Below are 23987 nucleotides of genomic sequence, written 5' to 3'. Positions count from 1 at the left end.
GAATTTCTTAAACTACCTTACTCAAGTTTACTTTTTAGAATGTGAATATCATCTCCTCTATGTCCGTCTTCTAGAAGGTGAAACTTATTTTGGATTTTTAAACTTAAAACTTTTTTTACTGAGACTCTTCTTTTTTTCTTCTTCTTTTCTTAAGTTGTTTACACTTTTCAGATATTGATACTCCTCATGATTTTCTTACTAATGTGAAGTCAGACATAACACTTAAAATTGTGGATTATCCCGTTGATGCGAAGCTAGGCATTGCAGCAATGCAATCATCGAGATGACACACAATTTTTGGTGCAATATCTGACTTCATGTCAGCTTGAAAGTCTTGAGGAGCATCACTAACTAAAAAGCATATTTTTATGATATTTTTTAAGCCACTAGGGTTGGTCTAGTGGTGAGGGGTTTGGGTAGTATGTTATAGGTTCTGAGTTCGATTCCCAATTCATTGTAAAGGAACAAAAAAGAAAAAAAAAAGCATAAACAACTTAAGAATATCAATTTATGTCGATTAAATCAAGTTTCAAATTCTAGAACTCAAAATAAGTTTCACCTTCTTGAATTTAAACGTGTAAAATCCTAAAATTTTATGTATATGTATTCGCATTCTAAAAATTAAACATGTATAATTGCAATTTTTTATATTTTTTCTAATGCAAGAGAGTATTTTTTTTTTAAAAAAACAGGGAGCGCGTGAGGACGATAGGGGGTGTGAAAAAGAAATTCTCTTTTTTAAAAGTACTGATACATTGTCCACACTCTTGTGGGTTTTTAAGTTGTGGATCAAGTTGTGTCAAAAAAAAGAAAAAGGGAAAAAATTTTTTCTACCCCAACAATTGTTAATCTACCCCAACATTAATTTTGAATAGACGAATTTATCCTCACATATAAACTAAAAGCCTGAAGAAAAAAATTTGGTTAACGGAATACTTTGGAAAAAAGTGTTCTGATATGTAAATTTTTTTTGGTTACCGGAACACGATGGAAAAAAGTGTTCAGGTATATAAAATTTTTCTAATTTTTTTTTACCTGAACACTTTGAAAAAAAGTGTGTAGGTATGTAAAATTTTTCCAAATTTATTTTGTTACCTACACACTTTGGAAAAAAGTGTTCAGGTATGGAAAATTTTTCTAATTTTTTTTTTGTTACGTGAACACTTTGAAAAAAAGTGTGTAGGTATGTAAAATCTTTCCAAAGTGTTCAGGTAACAAAAAAAAATTAGAAAAATTTTACATACCTGAACACTTTTTTTCCAAAGTGTGTAGATAACAAAATAAATTTGGAAAATTTTTACATACCTACACACTTTTTTTCAAAGTGTTTAGGTAACAAAAAAAAATTAGAAAAATTTTACATACCTGAACACTTTTTTCCAAAGTGTGTAGGTAACAAAATAAATTTGGAAAAATTTTACATACCTACACACTTTTTTTCAAAGCGTTCAGGTAAAAAAAAAATTAGAAAAATGTTATATACCTGAACACTTTTTTCCAAAGTGTTCCGGTAACCAAAAAAAAATTTACATATCAGAACATTTTTTTCCAAAGTGTTCCTCTACCCCAAATTTTTTTCTTCAGGAGTTTAGTTTATATATGAGGGTAAATTCGTCAATTAAAAATTAATGTTGGGGTAGATCGACAATTGTTGAGGTAGAAAAAAAAAATTGAAGAAAAAGTTGTGGATCAAGTAGATTTGTCAAAATGCCACTGAGTCGATCATTATATTTATTAGGGTCATGCTAAACAGTGCCCCTGGGGCACTAGTTAAGCATACTAAAAAAGGAAACAAATGATAAAGTTAATGATGAAAGAGAATAACTTTTCACATCATTAAAACATTGAATGCACAATTTACGAGATAAAACTTCTATATTTGTATCCTTAACTAGTGCCCCGGGGGCACTGTTTAGCATTTTCCTATTTATTATTAGAGTTGGGGTGTAAATAATATAATGGATGGTGATTTAGATAGACTTTGTTATTATCTTAAATTTTAGATTGAATTATTTCCAAAAAAAAAAATTAAAAATTTAGATTGATTTTTATTATTATTACTAAAAATGTCTTATGCTTTTTTTGACGAAAAAATATGTCTTATGTTGTTATGGTCAGTTTGTTAATAAAATATTTTTACTACTAAAAAAAATATGTCTTATGTTACGGTAAGTTTGTTAATAAAAGATTTTTGTTGCTACTAAAAAAATCAACGGTATTGTTGGTATTATGAAAAATCCACGTCAAAACTTATGTATTCTCTTTATATATAGTATGAATATAGATATAGATTATAATAGATTGAATTTTCTTATCTTTACAAAAACCAATTGATTTTTTTTTCTTTTTGTCTCAATTTTTTTGTTTATTATAAGAAATCATAATACTATTAATAAATTTTAAATTTTATTGATTAACTAAGAGTAAAATGATTTAACATATTTAAATTTATTATTTCTCAATACATATGCCTAAGTTAATAAACTTTATTTTGACAATTAAAAGAAACAAGCCTTACGCTAAATCACTAAAATAATTTGTTGGTTGAATATGTAATATATATATATATATATATATATATATATATATATATATATATATATATATATATATATATATATATATATATATATATATATATATATATATATATATATCGATTAGCCTAGTTTGTTGGTAGATAGCACGAAGAATCAAAGTAGCGCGCGCACACACAACTATTTGGCCTTTTATAAGGAGGTGTTTGTTTTAAGTTACTACTTACTAGTATCTTTGTAAATTTTGAGAATAAAATAATACCGTAGAAAAAATGCATTCACGTATTTGTTACAGATTTATTAAATTTTATTCTTGTGAAAAGAAAAAATTTCCCAAAAAAAGAGGGTGGGTAAAAAAATTCCCAAAAATATAAGAGTTTCATATAACTTACAACTAACCTCCCAATTATATAAAGGTTCTCGATAATATTTAAAAGAATATTTATATATAAAAAAAAAACATCTAAGCTCCGCCACCGGCCTTTTGATTCCTAAAAAATGTTTTGTTGCATTCTACAAGCCGGTGACGTTATTTGGAAGGAGTATATGGACATGGCAAACCCACACAATGACCCATTGACTTATCTTAATGCTGGAAGGATTGCCATGCTTATTGAGTGAATTAGGATACTCTCATGATTAAAAAAAAAAAAAAAACATTTTTATTCAACATGTTAAGCGTTGCTTTCACATTAACCACAAAATTAGACCATCTTGATTTTCCCTTTTTTCGATTTTATAACACCACAGACTCTTCAATTGTATTCAACCATTCATGCAAAACAGCACCTATCCCTATCCTTGATATATATAAACACACATACATATCCTCTGTGACAATATATATAAACAAAAATTAATTTTTTAGGTTCATTGTATATTTAATATATCTAATATCAATTTTATAATATAGACTAAATATATTAAATATGCAATGAACCTAGAAATATGATTTTTGTTTATATATTGTTACGGAGGGTATACTTATTAATCTTACAATTCAAAAAATCGACTTTAGCTCATATTTAGCTTTACATACTTTTTTTTTGGGACAAATTTAACTTTACTTACTTAGAAAACGTTATTATAACGTATCACAGAAATCCTATAATTGGTTGTATTTTTAGGTGAAGCGCTATTAAAGTCACGAAGCAAGATTTTAAATAGCGCGCTTAAATAAAAGTGTTATTATAGATAATAAAACTCACACGCAAAAACTTGGGGGATCAGCCCGGCCAATAACAAAGTAGGAGCTAATAAATAAAATTACCTCAAAAATCTTGCTTGTAAAATTTGTAGGAAAAGTCAGGTGAAAGAAAAAAAAGTGCAACGCTCCAAATGAAATTAACAAAATTTATAGGTATGCCAAATCTCTTTCTAGTGAAATCATGACTTATAGTATTCGGAATTGTGTCTCACCATTGCGAGTCTTGAATTTGCAATCCAAGAGTAGCAATATCATCTGCACGCCGATTGACTTCTTTATAAATTTGTGAGATAATGAAAAACATGAGCTCAACAAAATTTAACCAATGATTACGATGGATCCAAAGAATCAATCATAGAAGAATTCTTAAAAGCAAGAGTAACTAGAATAAAATCAATCTTAATTCAGAGTAAGTTTTAACATTTCCTATTACCAATCTTTATAGTCAGCACTGAGCATCAGCCAAACAATCTCAACTTAAAAAGCATAGGTAACACCAAAAATTTTAGTAAAATAAACAAGAGTAGCCGCAGAATTATCCGAAAAATACCACCATGCGCAACCACTATTACCGTATCAATGTTGCATTTAATCTAATAGGCCTTTTCACTATACCAATAAACTGCTTTGATTTATGACCTACAAAGAAAAAAATTTACTATTTAATTATCTTTTAGTTTCCTAAAGTAATGAAACAAACATTATAAAAGTTAAAAGTGTCCTAAGGCCTAAGCATGTCACTTTCAATTAGACTTAAAATCACCTAATCGTTTGAAATACGCTAAAATTATTGATAATTTATATACATTACTAGTAATTTATTTGGTGATAAGCATATCATGTTGAGGAAGGGTTGAAGATTGAGGATATATGCGTACCAAATGAGACCCCCCCGGCAAGTTGACAAGTTGATTTATAATAGCATGATTAGTTTGTGTTGTGCAACGTCATTTCAATTGGAACCTCATATAGTATCATATATTTGAGAAAAATGAGTATGATCTGAGTCAGCTTGTAGATAAAGGAGGACCCATTTGATAGTATTTACAACCATTAATTTCATAAATAATTAAAGGACATAGATACAGCTCATAGCTGGTACTTAACGACGTGAGTGAGAGTCATAATCCTATGTTGTCCTCCACGCACACTTTAGTATCACCCAACCTAACAATGGAAAATATCATTGTCTCCTTCCCACCGCCTAGTACTATGATTGGCTCTTTGTAACCACATACAATACATGTAGTAATAAGTCATGACTAAACATGAATAAACATTGGATAGGATAAAATAAAATGTACAACAAACAACAACAACAACAACAACAACAACAGCGGCAATTTAACTTTCTCAACATAATAGTAGCAATGACTTTGACATAACTAAAACTACTACAAATAAATAAAGCGTATTCAAGTTTTGCTACTCTCACTCATTGCTTCACTTTTGTTTCCTTCTCCCTTGCAATCCAAATTATTAGTAGTATACGTAAATGGAACTCTAAAATAGACGTAACTCATTCCTTTAACGCCAAAATCATCCATTACCCAAATTTTAATCATAATTTGGATAGAGCAATTTTAATGAAAAAAGCAAAGTTCCTAATAGTAATAGGTATGCAATTCTTCTCTTCCTCCCATTGGTTATCCAGACAACACTAAATACCACTATGGTGTATGTATGGCAATAGTACAGTATGATACTAATAGTCTAGTATTTCACTATTCCTAAAAACAAAAACAAAAACATAAAATTGATACATGCATGGGAGTGGGACAACAACATGAGTGTTAGGAGCAATAAAAGAGTAGACGATCCAAGACTCATAGGAGACATTGGCACTGCATCTCCACCCAATGGCAAAGTTAGGAATCAAGATTCAGGACACAGTAAACAAAGGTCTAATATTTACATAATGTATTTTACACGCTACAAAATGAAACAAAAGTTTGACAAAAATGACTTGATTTTCATTCAACCACTCTTGCCGAAATCACAAATCCCATCTCTCATTAACCTAGCTAGTAGTCAACACGCATCCTGATAGAAGTCTCACATTGAGTATATCAAAGGGTTCGATGTTGTACTTAAGCCATGAGGTTCTCCCACCTATTGGGTTAGTCCTTTAGGTTAGGTTTTCCTCATGTGCTTAAGTCCTAACACATCGTTGAGGTTATCAACTGTAGTCACACATATTCACATGAAGTCACACATCATACTTTTCCAAACTACTGGTCATGGGTTCATAAGGTAATTGATCGTGTAGGTGTAGCTAGCTACTCTTCATTTGCCTCTGTATTCACCCGAAACATTAAAACATGATTCCCTCGTATATTTAACATTTAAGTCTTTCATATTCATAATCAATCTAGAACTATACACTCATAGTTAAATCCAACACATGTATAAACTACAAGTCACAGCAGATGCAGGCGAAATCATTGCCTAATAAACACCAACTAAAAGTTGATGCAGCGGTGCACCAAACAAATTAACTGAGATGGTGTACTGTATCCCCACAACAAGTTGGTGCATCAAACAAATTAGTATTTGATATGCTGTACACACAAACACACACGCAACAAGTTGGTGCAGTGCATATATGCAAATGCAAATTCGTTGATTGATTAGGAGCATATGCATATCTATCACAAGTTGACAAATTCAAGCAAAATACAAGTCGCCACATCTACAGAAACAATCAACCTAACACATATACTAACTAGTACTGTCCTTGAAAAAGCTCTTCAACCTGTTTCATTGTGCATATCTATCTTAACCAATAATGATATTATGTCCTTAACTCCACATTTGATATCAAAATGCAAATGAATGAATCAGAACAAAAAACAAAACAACTGTAATAATAAAAAACCAAAAATAAACAGTAATTAAGCCAACATCAATGATGTATTAGAAGCTAATTAACCATAATTCACAAACTCCAAATGAAATATCACACAGTCATCAATCTGTAATACAATCTAAAATGAAGAATCCTAATTGAAACAGCTACTCTGTGATATTTCTAGTTGTTTTATGTAACAATAAAAATTAATGATATTTCTAGTTTTTTTTTTTTATGTAAAAATAAAAAGTAATGAATATGATTACAGAGTGGATAATCAGTGAGTATCACCCTGCCAGCTCCAGACAATGTCTTTGAGAGAAGGTCTAACTTCTTCTTCACAGAACTTTACATACTCAAGTGTATCTCCTGCAGACTTAGAAAACTCAACCACAGCCACCTCAGGTGCCACCTCAAACACCTCCACCGTCATACCCAATTTCCCCTTCCTCCCCTCAGTCGTCCCCTGCATTTTCACCATGAAATCTTTTTTTCCAGTAACTTTCAAATTCAGATCTTTTGCTACATTCTCCATCTTCCCTACAACCGTAGATGCAGAATTTTTAGATATAAACATGGATGGCGATCTCTTCCTTGTTTCAAACAAGTTCCTCAAATCAAATCCATGCGACAGCGATGAAATTATCTCGAATGCATTGTAAGATGGACGACGGGAATGATTACCCTTAGTTCCAACAATCCCATCGACGACAACATCAGCAGCAGCATTATTTCCATCACTGCCATTGTTACCTTCATCTCCGCTGAAATCAATGTTATCATCCACAGCAGATTCTTTCATTGAAAAAGCAATAGGTCTCATAAACCCGACTTGAAACCATGGATCTTTCATGATATCAGGTATAGAAAATCTCTTTTCAGGATCAACACAAAGCAAATTAGATATCAATTTCTTAGCACCTGGTGAGATCCATTCAGGTAAAGCATAATCAGCTTTAAAAGATTTGCTATAAATTCTCATGACATTTTCACCTTGAAAGGGTAAATAACCACAAAGCAAAGCAAATAGAATAACACCACAAGACCAAATATCAGCTTTAGAACCATCATAGCCAATTTTCTTCAAAACCTCAGGTGCAACGTAGGCAGGAGTCCCACACGGTGTGAGAAGCATACCGTCGGATCTTCGTTGATCCGGCAAAGCAGATAAACCAAAATCACTAACCTTAAGATCTTCATTTTCATCCAAAAGAAGATTCTCAGGTTTGAGATCACGGTGAGTAACACCACGGCTATGACAGAAATCAACAGCACTGATTAATTGTTGAAAATATTTTCTAGCAACATGTTCTTCCATTTTACCTTTTGCTACTTTAGCAAAGAGTTCACCTCCTTTGACATATTCAACAACCATGAATACTTTTGCTTTGTTTGCCATGACTTCTTTCAATTCAACTATATGTGGATGACGAACGAGACGCATCACGGAAACTTCACGTTTGATTTGTTTCATCAGCCTCTCTTTTTTCAGCTTTTCTTTTTTAATTACTTTTATAGCTACGCTTTCGTTTGTGTTCATGTTTCTACCATGATACACTTTGGCGAAATTGCCTTGTCCTAGGATTTTACCTATCTCGTATTTGTTGAACAGAATGTTCCTTTTCTTGTTGCTACTGTTGTTGTTGCGATCCATTGTTTTTTGTTTTTGTTTATTGAAGGGGGGAGAGAGAGAGAGAGAGAGAGAGTGTGTGTTTGTTTTTGTTTTTGGTTATGATGATGATGAATTTTGGTGGTGTTGGGTTGAATTGATCTAAGATTTTATTCAGTTATTGCTGAGGAAGTGAAATTGTTTAACATGAGAAGCACCAAGGATGTAAAGCTTCATAGGCTTTACGAAGATGGTGTCAAAAGGAGACACAGCGTTGTTTATTGGAAGAAAGGAACGAGAAGGGTTAAAGATCTTCATGGTGCATACAGGAAGGAAGGAAAAACAGAAAGAGGAGAAGGAAAGGGGTTTGAGGTGTGAGAGGGTTTGAAAAGAATAGATCTGATTTTATATGGTTTTTGTGTTTGTTTAATTTAGGGTGTGGGGTGTGTAACAAATTGGATAAAATAGAATAGAATAGAATTACTGGTATTTGTGGCAAAAATAGGGTTTTAATTGATGAGAGAGAGAGTGTGTGGATTGAATTGAACGATGGGTAGGGACATACGGTTTTAAGATGATTACTATGTCTATGTGCTTATGACCAAGCATAGCATAGTATAATAAAGAAACACCACAAAAAAATATCTTTAATCAAAAATTAACTAAATTAAGCTGATTTTTGGTCAAATCAGCCGCTGAACATGAGGAGGGACTAAACGTGAAGACCCTAACCTCTTTTTTTTTTTTCTTCTTTAGCGTTTTTTACATGATAGAATAGAATAGTCTTTGGAATACGATTTAGCTGCGGTCAACAAAGTCACACGATTACTAGTACAATACTATTAACTCTTCGATTCAGGTTAAATATACCGATGGTACACAACAACGGTGCACAACAACGGTGCACAATAATTAAATTCTATTTTTTATGTGTGGGAGCATGGTAAATAATAGCTATCGATTGTTTTTTTAATTAGCCAAAAATCTAATACTACTTGCTCTTTTTTTTATTAAAAAAGAAATATCTAATAGTACTCTTTATACTATTTATTTATTTAATTATTAGGATAACTGACCCTTTAATTTTTTTTTTTTTTGGTAAGTTCCTTTAATTTTTTATAATTTTTTTAAGACGCATTTAATTTTATATAATTGAAAACAATAAGATTGTACAAAAAAGAAAAATAAAATATTATTAAGAGATAAGAACTACTATGAAGCTCTGACACGGACATCGCGACACAACACGAACACGGACACGGCGATACCGTTAATGTAAAAAATATAAGACACCGACACCACTATATATTTATAAAAGATAAATTAAGAGTCAAAATATATACATGTAAATCTAAGTTAAGCAAATTATTTCTTAAAAAAGTTTTAAAATAATATATGATAATATTTTTTACCTTTATTTATTCATCTACTCTCAAAAAAATTAAAAATATTGTAATCAAAATGTAATTTCTTCAATTTCTATTGATCAATATTGTTGTTTCAACACATTCTTAACACTTGTAGATATGTCAAATGAGAGTATAAGCAAAGAAAAAATAATTTTTTTTGGGACACTTGTTAGACACGTGTTGTACGAGTGGTTTACAGGTGTCGGACACTGATCAATGAGTGTTAAAGTAAAGAAAAACTTGAGTTTTTTTGGACATCGGTCTGAACTATCCGACACGTGTCGAACACCGCGACAGTCTAATCTTAGAGGTGTCGGTGTTTCATAGATAAGAATGATGACTTAGTTTTTTGTCATTTAATGATTACTTTTAATTATTTTCATTTAAATGATATTTTTGACCGAATATTCCCCTGAACTTTAAAATTAGTAATACATAAATAAATAAATAAGTAAAATACTCGGTACTAGTTTATTGATTTAGTTATTTTTTTGACCAAAGACTAGTTTATTGAAGGAAAATACCAGATTTTTTTTTTTATAATGAAAATACTAGATTTTTGTCCTACTAGTAAATCTACTACTAATAATTAATGAATGGAAATTGGGTGGAGATGGGAATGGGAGGATGGAAAAAGGAGAAAGATAAGATTAATGATTGGAGATTGGTGCGGCGGCTGACGTGGAAGTGAGTCGAATACAGCTATGTGTGTGGTGTGGATCTTGTGATCTCGTTTTTAATTTAATAATAATAATAATAATTAATTAATCATTGAATACTACTAAAACCTACCACGCCTTTCTATTGGCCAGTTAATTAATGTTTATGTGATAATAATGCCTGTATCTGTATGACTGTATGCCTTTATATTATTTGAACGGCGGTTGCTAGCTTAGACATTTTTTGTTTGACTCAAATTGCGGGCGTAGGCGTAGTACACACATGAGACATGTGATATCTGGAAGGAGAAAAACCAGATATCATTGCTTAATTATAAACATTTTATAAACGAGCCAAATCTTTGTTTATTATTACAACTAGTATAATATCCTTTCGTAAAAAAAAAAATACTAGTATAATATCCATGTTGTCTCAAATAGCTTAACTTAACTGGTAGGAACGCCATATTTTATATATTAAGAGTTGAAGTTCAAATTTCAGACATTAATCACTTTTAAAGGTAAAATTTTTAGTCATTAAACTATTTAACAAAAAAATAATAATATTTATGCATATGCACGGGATGCAACGTTGCTTAAAAGAAAAAGTGAGAGCGGGGTGGATAACAATTTCCTAAATTGTTACATAGTTCAATTCAACCCATAGATTATCAATTTATGACCCCAATCCATAACCGATTAAAAACTTATAAGTAAGAGTCATTCTTTTCGCATCTTATGAGTTTTTCACGCGTCACCGGCCTTTTATTTCTACTCTCTCGTAATGTAGGATGTGTGTGTGTAAATAATAAAAATTGGAGAAAAATAGTCCGCATCCTAGGATGCGAACCTTATAAAGTTCAATTTTTTACGTTCTCTTCACCATTTTCTCACCTTACATAAAACAATTATAAATGAATACGGTTCACAAGTTAAAGGGGTGAACTCTTCATTCACCTCTAAGAAGATATTTTGAATGAAATACTGTATGAGCGAATGATTAAAAAAAAAAAAAAATTCAATTTATAGAATTATACGGTGTGTATGTGTGTGTATATGTGTGTGTGATTGGTCGATACTGTCGCAACCGCTCGAATGACCAATCAAAATATGGTATTGGACGGTGGCCAAATTTTTATAAGGTTTACTAGTTAAAGTGCAAACGGAGTTCCCATCCTAGGATGCGAACTGTGTTTCAGTTTCCACTTTAAGTAACAAACTCTGTTTGAATTCGCACTCGAAGTAGTGAACTGTGTTTTTCCATAATACTTTTATCCATGAGGGCGTGTAGGGTGCAGACGTTGGGGTTGAGTAAAAAAAATTATCACTCGCTATGTAGGTTGCAAATGTTATAAAAAAAATTATAATATTTCTTTCTTTCTTTCGCTATGTAGGACCTACATACTGTAGGCTTCTCTTTAGTAATCGTCAGGAAATTCACGACTACAAATGGATTTGGATATGCTCTCCAATTTTCTCTTCTATTTTTAAATTAAGGGTTGATAAATTATAAATAATAAAAATAAGAGAAAATCAACTCATGGTTAAAAATAATAAAAAGAAAAGAAAACATGAAGAAAAAAATTGGAGAGGATCCAAATCCGACCACAAATTACTAAATCCTTAACCAAGTGAATGCCCTACAAAACCGCAAGGACTATATCTTGACACAATCAAGGTGATCAATTTGTTTAAATGAAAATTTTGTATACTTTTATTTTTGCTTTTCACTATAACAACTTTTGTTGTTTTTTTTCTCTCTCTCCAGTTATCTAACAAATTAACCAACCATCCCAAGTATTTTTTTTTTTTTTGGCTAACCATCTCAAGTATTAGTGGCCCAACTATGAGTTATCATAGAACTGATTATTGTGGCAGAGCTAGAACAAAATACTGTATGTGTGAACCCACTTGGGGTTGGTTGAGCTGCGTTGACTTAGACTCTTGGAGTATGCTCCTCTCAACTCAAGGTTTTAAGTTCAATTCCTACTGGTGCCAATTTCGGTTGGCTAAGTCCATACAGAGCAAAAAAAACTCTGGCTTTAAATGGGCCCCCACAAGTGGACGGTAGGATTGATCTCCTTGGATTAGTCGGTCTAAGACCGGATATCAAGTTTTCAAAAAAAAAATATACTGTATGTGTGTGTGAGTAGGCGCTCGTGTCCATGTGTATTATAACTTGAATAATAGTGTGAGTTGAAATTGAGTCCCAAATACGGCGGATGCTAGCGTGAGGTAGTAGAGCATGTCTCCCACCAATGAGTCATGTGCTATGTGGATCGGATTGAATGTGTACGTGATATTATGGTGTACTGTCAGTATTATATTATTTTTTATTTTTAAAAAAAAGTTTCCAATTTTTTTGGAAAAAAGTTTTCGATCTTTTTTGTGGAAAAAATTTTCGATTTTTTTTTCGGAAAAAAGTTTCCGATTTTCGGGAGAAAATTTTCGATTTTCGATAAAAAATAATTTCGGAGGTTTTGTCTGAACAAAAAAGATTCCGTTCTTTTTTCGGGAAAAAAGTTCCGATATTTTATTCGGAAAAAAGTTTCGAATATTTTCCGGAAAAAAGTTTCCGATATTTTTCTGGAAAATTTCTAATATTTTATTCGAAAAAAAAGTTTAAAATATTTTCTGTTTTTTCACTCTTTTTTGTATCAGCAATACTTTTTCAGATGAACATTTCGAAACTATTTTCCCCAAAAAATCGTAACTTTTTTCCGGAAAACATCGGAACTTTTTTCAGAAAAAATCAAAATCTTTTTTTCGGAAAAATCCGAAACTTTTTTCCCAAAAACAGAACGGGAACTTTTTTTTCCAGAAAAACTCCGGAATTGTTTTTATCTGAAATCGAAACTTTTCCCCTAAAAAATCGGGAACTTTTTTCGGGAAAAAAAATTAATAATTTTTTCCCGAAAAAATATCAAAACTTTTTTTTCAAAAAAAAAAAAATTTAATACTGACAGTACATCATAATATTATGTACACATTCAATCCAGACCACAGAACACATGACTCATCGGTGAGAGACCTATCATGGTCTCCCACCCTAGAATCCGCCCCCAAATACTAGTATGGTGAAATGCATTTTGCATTTAGTTTGGGTATATTTTTTATTTTATATATTAAACCGCTGATTTTTAGGAGAAGAGAATTTTTTTTTTTGGGTTTATAACCTTGGTTCCTAAGGGAAAGGGGCCTTAGTAGTCCAGAGTTCGACCGCGAGCTAAATAAAATTTGGTCAAGAAATTGTCCTTTTTGGTGAAACTCATTAACCACTTGAGCCCAATGACTTGGTTAGGAAAAGAGAATTTTGATAATTCAGAGCCTGACTACGAGATAATTAAAATATAATAAAAACTCGGATTCTCTCGAATAATTTGTACTATGGAAATTTACTAACCACATAAAATTAATGTCCTAGTTTATTTGAGCTATATTTAGGTGCCCACGTCTTTATGTCTATGAAGATTTTGTTGCTGCTCTTAAATTTGATCCAAATAAGCTTATAGAAAGCTTATTAAGGTTTGTTTATGAGTTATATTAAATTGAATGAAATACTCTCTTTACTTTTACATAAAAAGTAAAAAATAAATGTTTATAATATTAGTGTAGGTTAATTTGTTCTGTACAAACTTCATGAGTGTGCTTCTGTATGACATGTCCATGATCTTTTATCTTTTAGGCTTAGACAAACTCACATAATTAAGAAATAATCAATCTAAACAAATATAACTGATTTGCCCTTATAAGCATAATTTTTTACTCAACTTTTTCTAAATAAAATTGGCATAAGAATGCCAAGGTCATGTACAAAACATCAATATTGTTTCAATCCACTACAAATCAATACATGTTTTGAGATAAAGGGGGTTCATATTGATGTTGCCAAGGTCTAGGGTGGTTGGATAATTTTGGGCCAAATATGCTAGTCTTGGTCCAGCTTTGTGTTTGGGAAGATAATTGTTTTTGATTGCTCTTTCCCCCTCCACTCTAAACCCCTCAAATTCTACCCGAAGTAAACTTTCGATAGTGTTTCTTTTACTGGTTTTGAGCAATGTAGGAGTTATATTTTTTGAATTATTTGAGAAAGGGGACAGGGGAGACCACTTTGTTAAAAGTTGTCCAATAAAGAAAATCAATTTTGTCCCGTAAACATAATTCAATTGATACAGACATTGCATATAATATGTAGAGACTGAAATTCGAAATAAAGTTAAACACAATATGTACCTAAGTTTACAAGAGTTTATAAAAAAAAAAATACAAAAACATTAACTCCCCAAAACTAAATCAACATCTCAAACAAGACAATGAATTTAACCATCACATATTCGAATCAAAATTAAGGTTTTTCTTTCTAGTCTTCAACCACCACCACAATACTATTTTCACCTTGTCAAATAACACCTCCATCGATGACTCTTATGAGCAAAAAGTCTATTGTTGCTTTCCTTCAAAACAATCCAACAATAAGTCAAACAAACCACATGCAAACCAAATCGAACTTCTTTACGAAAAACATAAGACATTTTTTGTTGCTAAAATGACTAATAATACAAGATATAAAGAGAGTAGTTGCCAAGGGATTTCCTTTTTCTTTTTTAGGCAAAAGGTTATTAATTAAGAATTAAAAATGACTAGTTCAATCCTCGTAAGCTTAACTCAGTTGATAAGAACATCGTATTTTATATGCTGGGTTTGGGTTGGAACCAAGTTGAAGTGTAAAATTTAAACTCAATTCATTTCCATCCTACTCTAATCAACCATAAATAGAGTGGCATAAGAAAGTGACGAAAATAATTAGCTTTAGTTCAGTCGTTTAGAAGTCAAGTCAATCCTCGTGCTCATTTCTTGTTTGCTAGCTTTCCATACTTTTCAACTCTCCATTCCATGTTATTACTTGTTACTTGTAAAAGCAAATCGAAGAACACTGTCCTAATTGGAGTTTAAGTAAAAAAAATAAGATTAAGCGTGAAATATACCAAAAGATTCTTTATTTTTGTTGGTACGATTCTTCAATTTGTATTTACTTTACAAATATTCTTATTAATTAAAAGTGGAGAATAATCCTAATTTGACACAATTCTCTGTATTTATTTTACAAATATTCTTATTAATTAAAAGTGGAGAATAATCCTAATTTGATACAATTCTCTGTATTTATTTTACAAATTAATCCCTAATTCATTATAACAGACAAACTAAATTTGTCCTTATGTCAAAAAATAATTATTTAAGTTTATTTTTTGTCCTAAATTATAATTAAAAAGTTTATGAAAGAATAAATTGAATCTTCACCCTAAAAATAAATTAAGGTTGTTAGACTTACATTAATTACTCTTATTAATTTGAAGATATTTATCCAACAATTAACGAGAACAAGCATATGAGAAATTTTCATGTAGTACTCACAACTAACATTTAACTAACTTTTATTTCTTATCTATATAGTTTTTATTTTTTTTTATTTTATTCAAACGCCCGAAGAAAAGCAGAACTAAGCCACAATCAATTTAGGGGTAGTAATCCTCCTTTCGTCAACTAACAAGATGTCCTTAATATCCGAATGACAAGTTTCATAATAAATCGCCCCATGCTAATATCCTTAAATTATTAAAGGAGAGTACCTGTAGAAAAAACCTTAAATGAAACCTGCAAAGAAAAAATAGAAACAATTGTAGTATTAGGCGAATAGCACAAAGCAAAAGTCAAGAAACACAGCCGGAATAGTTAATCATCTTGTCCTTAAGTATATTGGAAAAAATTAATTAATTAAATGGTCTTACTTATATAGTATATAGTTATAAAAAAGCAGAATAACAAAAAATGACGATGATGGTCTTATTGACCGCACGTAATCCTTGAAAAAGTGTGACATTCATTATTCAAACAAGTAGTACTTACTACAACAAAGAAAATATATGGGGATCTCTGATATTCATACAAAACTACACATTTGCCATGCTGGGACATTTTTAATAAAAAGTATGGGCAAGTTTAATCTGTGTTCCAATATTTGGCTTACAAGGTTTAGGGAAATATAAAAACTTAAAAAATGCTGATAAATATATTTACATACATTATCTATCACTGAGATTTTCACATTGTTTTGAAAAGACCGAAATTTTCACATTAACAATAGAGATCGATCAATCTGAATTGAATCATCAAATGGAACAACATATATATTGGCCAACATTTAAAGCATAGTAGACAGTTTCATTCAATTATTAACTTGCTATCTATCTATTAAGAGCATGTTATATGGAATACATGGGACACCGCACATCGGCTCAAAATGCAAGCTAGCATACATTACTTTGTGCATGCCGGTGTATATATGCCGACCGGTATACTACGTCTACGGTTTTTTATCTGGTGGTCATATAAAAATTAACTTTTATGTCTTGAACAATTTTACTAAAAATAACATTCGCCAAAACATGGTGTCAAAAAAAAAAAAAAAAAAAACATTCGCCAAAACATGTTGAGCCTTAGAGAGGATAGTGTCCTTGCTAGCAAAATTGCTAAAGTCAAAAGTTGGAATCGTATCACGAAAACTGTCAAAAGGATTGTCAAAATCAGCGTCCATACCACAAACTCCGCCCGTTGTCCATCAATATATGATCTTGTAAAACCCAAGATTGAGTCTTGGAAACCACAAATGCATATGAGGTGGCCTCTACTGCTAAATACAACCTAACCCCCAAACTTAATGGGTAAATAAACAATACTCCATTGAAGGTCTAAAAGAACATACCTACCCCAACCACGATGTCTTCAACCACCACTCACAACTCTTTATCAAACAAAACATCTGCCTCATCCATATAAATTGGTTGGAACGTATGGGTAATGTTATTGTACATACCTGCCTAGAGTATGTATATTAATATTATTATCCGTAATGAAAATAATTAATCTTTTACAACATGACTAATAGATATCTATAACAATTTAAAATTGAAACATGCGGAAAAAAGAAAACTTAGAATGATCCTCTCTGCAGGGGCATCTCCGGGTTTTAGGAGGTCCTGTGCAAAATATAAAAGTGGCCCCTTAATATAATTTTTTTTTATTTTTTTTAAAAAAAAAACTGTCGATTTAAATTGCGTATAATATAAAAAAATCATTTTTATTCTTGTAAACATATAGATTATCAATATTAAACCAATTGCATCAAATCAAATGTGATAAGAAATACAAAATAATTATCTTTGTTTAAATTTTATGGAAAGATTAAAATGGACTAAAACTATATTTACGAGTATAGATAATTAATCTATTGATACTCATATGATATTATATGAACATTAACAATATATAACTATTAGTTTAGGGCCTAAAAATTAATCTATTAATAAATATCTGATATTTTATAGGTATAAATAATATATAAGTAATATTATAGGACCTCAAAATTTTGAGCTGAGGCCCTCAAAATTTTGAGGCCCGATGCCGTCGCACACCTTGCACATATGTGCAAGCCGCCCCTGCCTCTCTGTCAAGTCAGCAAATTGGTGCTTGTGTAAACCCCTATTGTTGGCGTTGCTTCCCCTGTTTTGAACGGAAACCTTTTGTCGCGAGTGTGAAAGTTATGGGAGACATCCAAAGTGATTGTTTTCTCGTGGCAACTTTTTCATGATAAGCTTCCAACTCGTCAAAATCTTTTTAGGCGTAGGATGATTGAGATCTACGTAATGACTTGTGCGCTTGATGTGGCATTTCAGTAGAGTCGACGTAACATTTGTTCTTAAATTGTGGTTTCTCTTCTCAAGTATGATATTCTATTTTTAGGTGGTTATATTTTGAGTGTGTCGCCGGTGGGTGTAAGAATGTTTGAGCTTTTTTTAGGGATGGTGTAGGTAGGAGGAATAATGGGGGTGGTCGTTATAGTTTGACGTCCTATTATTTGATCGATGTAGAGCTCCCAAAATTACTTTAATTTTTGTTGGAGGACTGTCATCTGTCGAATATACCTAGTTGACAAAGTCAAAATTTTATCTTGGAGTATCTGATCAAAAACCATGCTGTCAAAATTTTATCTTGGAGTATCTGATCAAAAACCATGCTAACCTTTTTTTTTCTTTTATGAGTGGGAGGTGCAACTAATTTTGTGCTGAAGCCGTTAGAGTGTGTTGCACTGATTTGGGTCTCACTAGTGTATTGAAAATTATTATTTTTTTTTGGAACTCTCGTTACCAAAATCTATGTATAAATTAAAATGTACTAGTATGGGGTAAGAACAAAATAAAGATGGCGTTGGTATTATTAAAAGAAGATGGCGTGGGCAATGCTTATCTCACGCATGACATCACTTTGGCTTTGCAATTGATCTCTTTTTTTTTTAAAAAAAATTGACCCCGTTTTTTTGCTGCTTAGAATTGGACTAAAAAAATGAAAAAAACAATTTCAAAAATTGATAGAGCTCCATTTTTTTTTGCTTAGGATCCGATTTAATCCGAAAGGCACTTAGGTAATGGATGTCATTGAACTGTAGAATCCTTAGGGATGAATTTCTCAAAGTACTGTAGGGAATATTTTAGTTCGGCCCTGTCTATTTTCTGAAAATATTTTCTATTTTTTTAAAAAAAATTTGTATCAATTTTACTTAATAAACTAAAAAAATATATGTTAAACCGTTAATTTTATCAAACATAGGTTTTATAGTGATGATAACTTAGTAGTACGTGGTAGGAAGTGAGAGCACGGGATTTGAATTCCATTCCAATGAGTGATGATTTTCCAGAATGAGGTGCCGTAATCAATTGGAAAAGGACATGCATGCTGCATGCATGGGAGGAAAAATAAGCCATTCATGAATGTGAACATGCGTATGAACGTTCCGATCGAGTTCTTACTTCTTATTCAATGAATATGGATTGACCAATAATTTGCTAAAAGTGGGTGGCAATTGTTTGTATTGTGAGTGGTTTCATTATTTTGGTCAGGGTCAATATTTCGGTCTCACTTTCTTCTATTATCTCTCTGACTTTTCATCCTTAATTCTATGGTACGGTAATTATTTAGATCCACAATAACAGACTCTTCAGTCTTTATCTTCTGTCACAAAAATAAATAAAAATATGGAGATTTATTTTAATAAAATAAAATTTAATGCATAAAACTATAAACTTTTCATTCGTGCTAATTGATTTTATAGGATTTTGATGACAAAAATTCAATACACATACAATTATTTTTTAATTAACAATGGAGTGAAATATCAAATATCCTTTGAAATTTCAAAACTTGTCATATACCCCATTAAAATTTGGAAATAGACAAATACTTCTGAAATTATAAAACGTCAATCAAATTGACTCTTATCCCATTTATTCCGTCTATTTTGATGATGTAACTGTTAACAGCATACGCGACACCTGTCATCGAGAGTAATTGACTAACTTTTCTCCCCCTCTCTAACTCTATTTTTGAAATTAACCCCCTGATTTTCCAAATTTTAATTAATTACTCCCTTGTGACCTGTATCTTGACGATGTGAAATTTACATTTAGAATTATGCGTGACAAGATATTAACGTGAACTAACCAAAATGTAACTTCATATGACATATCATCACCTCTAACAACCTATTTGACGAAGGAAGCATTTTAGTTGAAGTTAAATAATTTGGAGAAACAATTTAATTATATTTTGTATATTTTAATTTTCAAATGAAATTACTGTACTTAATACTTATAATTTAAAATGGTGATTTAGTAAAATAATTTTTTTTAAAGAAACAATTCTTATCGATACTTTTCTATTTTTAGTAAACAAAACTCATTTTCTTAGGTAAACACATCTAAAACATGTTTTGCTACGATTTTATTTATCTTCTAATTAACTTTTTAAATAGTATAACAATATTTAATTTAATTACTACAGTATAAAAAAATGACCGTAAGTAAGTACAGTGTTCAACGTTTTAAGCAACGTGGGAAATAAATATTCGAAACACGAATGAACGATGACAAGAAAGAGACAAGGCTACCCCACTTTTTTTATTTTTTATTTACTAAATATTTGAAGGCTACCCCAATTACTAAACAAAGTAAGACCAGGACAAAATAAGATGACTTTGGGTCAATACTTATACTATATTCTTCCAGGCAAAATTTTCATAGTCACATTTACATAATTTTGGTTCAATACTTATACAAATCTTTAACTATGTGATCTCTCAGGAAACATGCAATATATCCGATCTTTAATATAAAAGAAAATTTACATTTTGAATAATATTGAGTACTACTTTGGCCTATACAAGGGACTTCCAAGTCCAAAATAGTTATTTGATTTTGAAAGATATTTAATTTGGATTCTCTCGAATAATTCATCTTAAGAAAAATTCATTAATTACTTGAATCCAATATCTTAATTACATGTTCTGTTCCAAAAAAAAAAAAAACATGTTGGTTACATTACATATATTACTCCTGTAATTAAAATATAAGCAAAAATTAGTCAACAAAAGTAAATATATTTAGCATAAATTCTTAACTAAATACATCAAATTTCTTTAACTCGTTTTTGCTTATATTTTTTTATTGTCATTATAGAATCATGAATGGATCAAAAGGTTTTAACTTTTAATTCTCAGTGTTGTTTTCAAATATCCACACCAAATTCTTAATTAAACTGATACAAGTATACATACTAATTAATTTATTATTACTTAAAAAAGGAATAAAAACATATATAGACCACGTTGTTCTTATCTTTGTCTTTGGTATAGAACTCCTCTAGTCAAACACTGCTACTACACATACTAGTAATAAAGATAGAAACAAAACAACAACAAAAAAATAATAAAATAAATAAAATATATGCACAAGACATAACATAATTTCCATGTGTCATTTTCCATCCAAAAATCTCTTAATTTCCACACAGCTTCCTTATTCAACTTGTGTTCTTCTCATCACCAACTGTGCCTGCTTGCCTTCTACTTAGTCTTAGTCTTTTCTTGGCGGCCTCTTCTATTAATATTATATATTCTTCTCTCACTCTCTTCACTTCACAGACAGACTTCTTCTTTTCATCTTCAATATATCATCACTTTTTCTTTCAACAAGACAAGATATCATATCATCACTTATAGTTAGCATGGATTATTCATCATCATGGATTAACACTTCCTTGGATCTCAACATTAATTCCCACAGGGTTCATCAACAACTTCCTGTAAGTATATATAACTGCATGCCCATGTTCTATATTCACAAGGTGATGGTTGCGTTCCACTGGACTGCATAATCTGATCCGGGGTCAATTTTGACAATATTTCAATATGAACAAGTATCGCTTATGTAGTTGCAATTTTTGTTGTGATATTGTTACCTAAAATCATTTTTTATATTGCCTCCGTAATTGCAGATGCAGACCACAATTTAGAAGTAGAACTATCACACGTATGCCATCTCAAGGATTAATATATAATTGTTTTCTTGTGTTCATTTCAGAAAAATGTGGTGGAAAACAATTTTTTCTCATTGGAGATGAAGAAATCTTCTCCAAAAGAAGAGGTTAGTTAGTTGTGCCAAATCTTTTGTTTTATTTTTTCCTCTCCCTTCTAATCTTTTGCTTAGGTTTTTGTGTTTACTTATTACTTGTTGCTAATATTTTCAGTCAAGTGGTGCTTTGGTAGAAGAGTTGAAACGAGTGAGTGCAGAAAACAAGAAGTTGACAGGAATGTTGACAGAGATGTGTGAGAATTACAACACATTGAGAAACAATTTGATGGAATATATGAGAAAGAATCCTGATAAAGAGTCAAGTCCATCAAAGAAAAGAAAATCTGATGAAATAAGTAGCAGTAATAATAATCTAATGGGAGGAGGAGAAGGAGGAGGAGTTAATGGAAACAACTCTGAGAGCAGTTCAAGTGATGAAGATCAATCATGCAAGAAACCAATGGAATTAGAAACTTGCATTAAGGCAAAAGTTTCAAGAGTTTATTACAAACAAGAATCATCTGATTCAAGCCTTGTAAGTTTGATTCTTCTTAATTAGTAATTTGCAAAACCATTTAGATGTGACTTGTGAGTGATTGTTTGTTTGACATTTTTTGTGTTAATTAATTTTCAGATTGTGAAAGATGGATATCAATGGAGAAAATATGGACAAAAGGTGACAAGGGATAATCCTTCTCCAAGAGCATATTTCAAATGTTCATTTGCTCCAAGCTGCACAGTGAAGAAGAAAGTGCAAAGAAGTGTGGAAGATCCATCAGTAGTTGTTGCAACATATGAAGGAGAACACAATCATCCTCATCCTTCTCAAATGGAGTCAACATCATCCGGCACAAATAACCGTTGTAGGAATCCAATAAGTTCAGCAGTGCCTTCTTCTGCACCAAGTACAGTTACCATTGATTGGACAAAATCTAAGTGCAGCAATGAGTCTTCTTCTAAGAAAATGATGATAAATAATCCCAAAATGGAAGTACCTCAGATTTTGGTGGAACAAATGGCTACTTCATTGACCAAGGATCTTAACTTCAGAGCAGCACTAGCTGCTGCTATATCAGGAAAAATGTTGCATCAGAGTTAATTATAGTAAAAAATGTTGCATCAGAGTCAATTGTATTTAACTCATTGTCAAGTTAAGTGTTCTATATATAAACGGATCATTTTTAAAAGCATAGCATAGGATCCCTTTATATGTAAATACAACAGAGAAAATTCCTCATTTTGTTCAATTAAATAGGAAAGGAATAGCATGTCCAATTGATTATGCTTTTGCAAATAAGGCTCAACTTAGTTGTTTATATTCTTCTGCATCAAGCAAGGCGAAGAACTAGCTATGTTATCACAATTCAAATTTATAAACTAAGTTCTTCCAAAATTTATAAAGCAGCAACAAAATCTCTTCTGTGATGTTGCCATGTTTCACTTATTTTCCATTTTCACAGCATCAGTGGTTATTTTTTTGGGTACAAACAACACCAATGGTTCATTATAGTGATGTAACGATCAGATATAGTTCACAAGCTGTTTAATGCATTATACATAGTCTCTGATTTGTTTCCTGCCTGAGTTTTGTTTTTCCATAACTACGAATATAAATCAAATGACGTATTATCTATATGACAATGAGATCGATCTTTCAACTCTACATACATACATAGTTTTTGTAAAACAAGTTGGTTATTGAAAACTGGATCAATATTATGGGATAACAAACTAGCTATAATAGTCTACTCATAACATTTATAGTGTGTTGAGTACTAGCGGAATTAGTGAGACGAGGTTTCGAATGATATACAGAACTAGAACTGTAGAAGTAATCTTGAGGTTTCCTAGGAAAGAACCAAGTTCAGTCTTCCAAGCTTCATCCTTGATTTGTTGATCAAGAGTGCAACAAAATATTTAATAGAATAGACACACAGTATGTTTAGTTTCACAATGTATAGTGTCCAATTTGATCTCCTGTCAAATGCAATTCTAGTTAAAACGTGGAACTTTTTTTCAACACATACCTCTCATGTTTTGAACTAAACATATCCATCCGATAGGGCGCGAAGTTTAACTTTTGTGTTACATTATAAATCTGTAACAAGGTTTACATCAAAATATTTCAAAGTTACAAGTTTATCAAACGTTTTCCAAACACATTTACTTCTTTTAATTTTATTTCTCCTTAGGCTGTATTACATTTGAATTTTGATCCAACATTTTCAGATTAGTTGTTGGTGTGACAATGTG

At 31.2% G+C, this 23987-nt stretch overlaps 2 protein-coding genes across 2 annotated transcripts; one reads left to right on the top strand and one right to left on the bottom strand.

Annotated features, from left to right (window-relative positions):
- Positions 1-6638: 6638 nt before the first annotated feature.
- Positions 6639-8834, bottom strand: LOC123899920 (CBL-interacting serine/threonine-protein kinase 5-like). The gene has a single exon (XM_045951185.1). The coding sequence runs from the start codon at positions 8247-8249 to the stop codon at positions 6873-6875; it is 1377 nt and encodes a 458-aa protein (XP_045807141.1). The 5' UTR covers positions 8250-8834; the 3' UTR covers positions 6639-6872.
- A 12361-nt stretch (positions 8835-21195) lies between these two features.
- LOC123899917 (probable WRKY transcription factor 40) lies at positions 21196-23127 on the top strand. The gene is made up of 4 exons (XM_045951182.1): positions 21196-21465; positions 21744-21806; positions 21910-22269; positions 22369-23127. The coding sequence occupies exons 1-4, from the start codon at positions 21388-21390 to the stop codon at positions 22831-22833; spliced, it is 966 nt and encodes a 321-aa protein (XP_045807138.1). The 5' UTR covers positions 21196-21387; the 3' UTR covers positions 22834-23127.
- Positions 23128-23987: the final 860 nt, after the last annotated feature.

Source organism: Trifolium pratense, linkage group LG7 (assembly GCF_020283565.1).
Source record: "Trifolium pratense cultivar HEN17-A07 linkage group LG7, ARS_RC_1.1, whole genome shotgun sequence".
In the NCBI taxonomy this organism is placed as follows: domain Eukaryota; kingdom Viridiplantae; phylum Streptophyta; class Magnoliopsida; order Fabales; family Fabaceae; genus Trifolium; species Trifolium pratense.
Note: the sequence above shows the minus strand (reverse complement) of the source record. Positions and strands in the feature narration are given on the sequence as shown.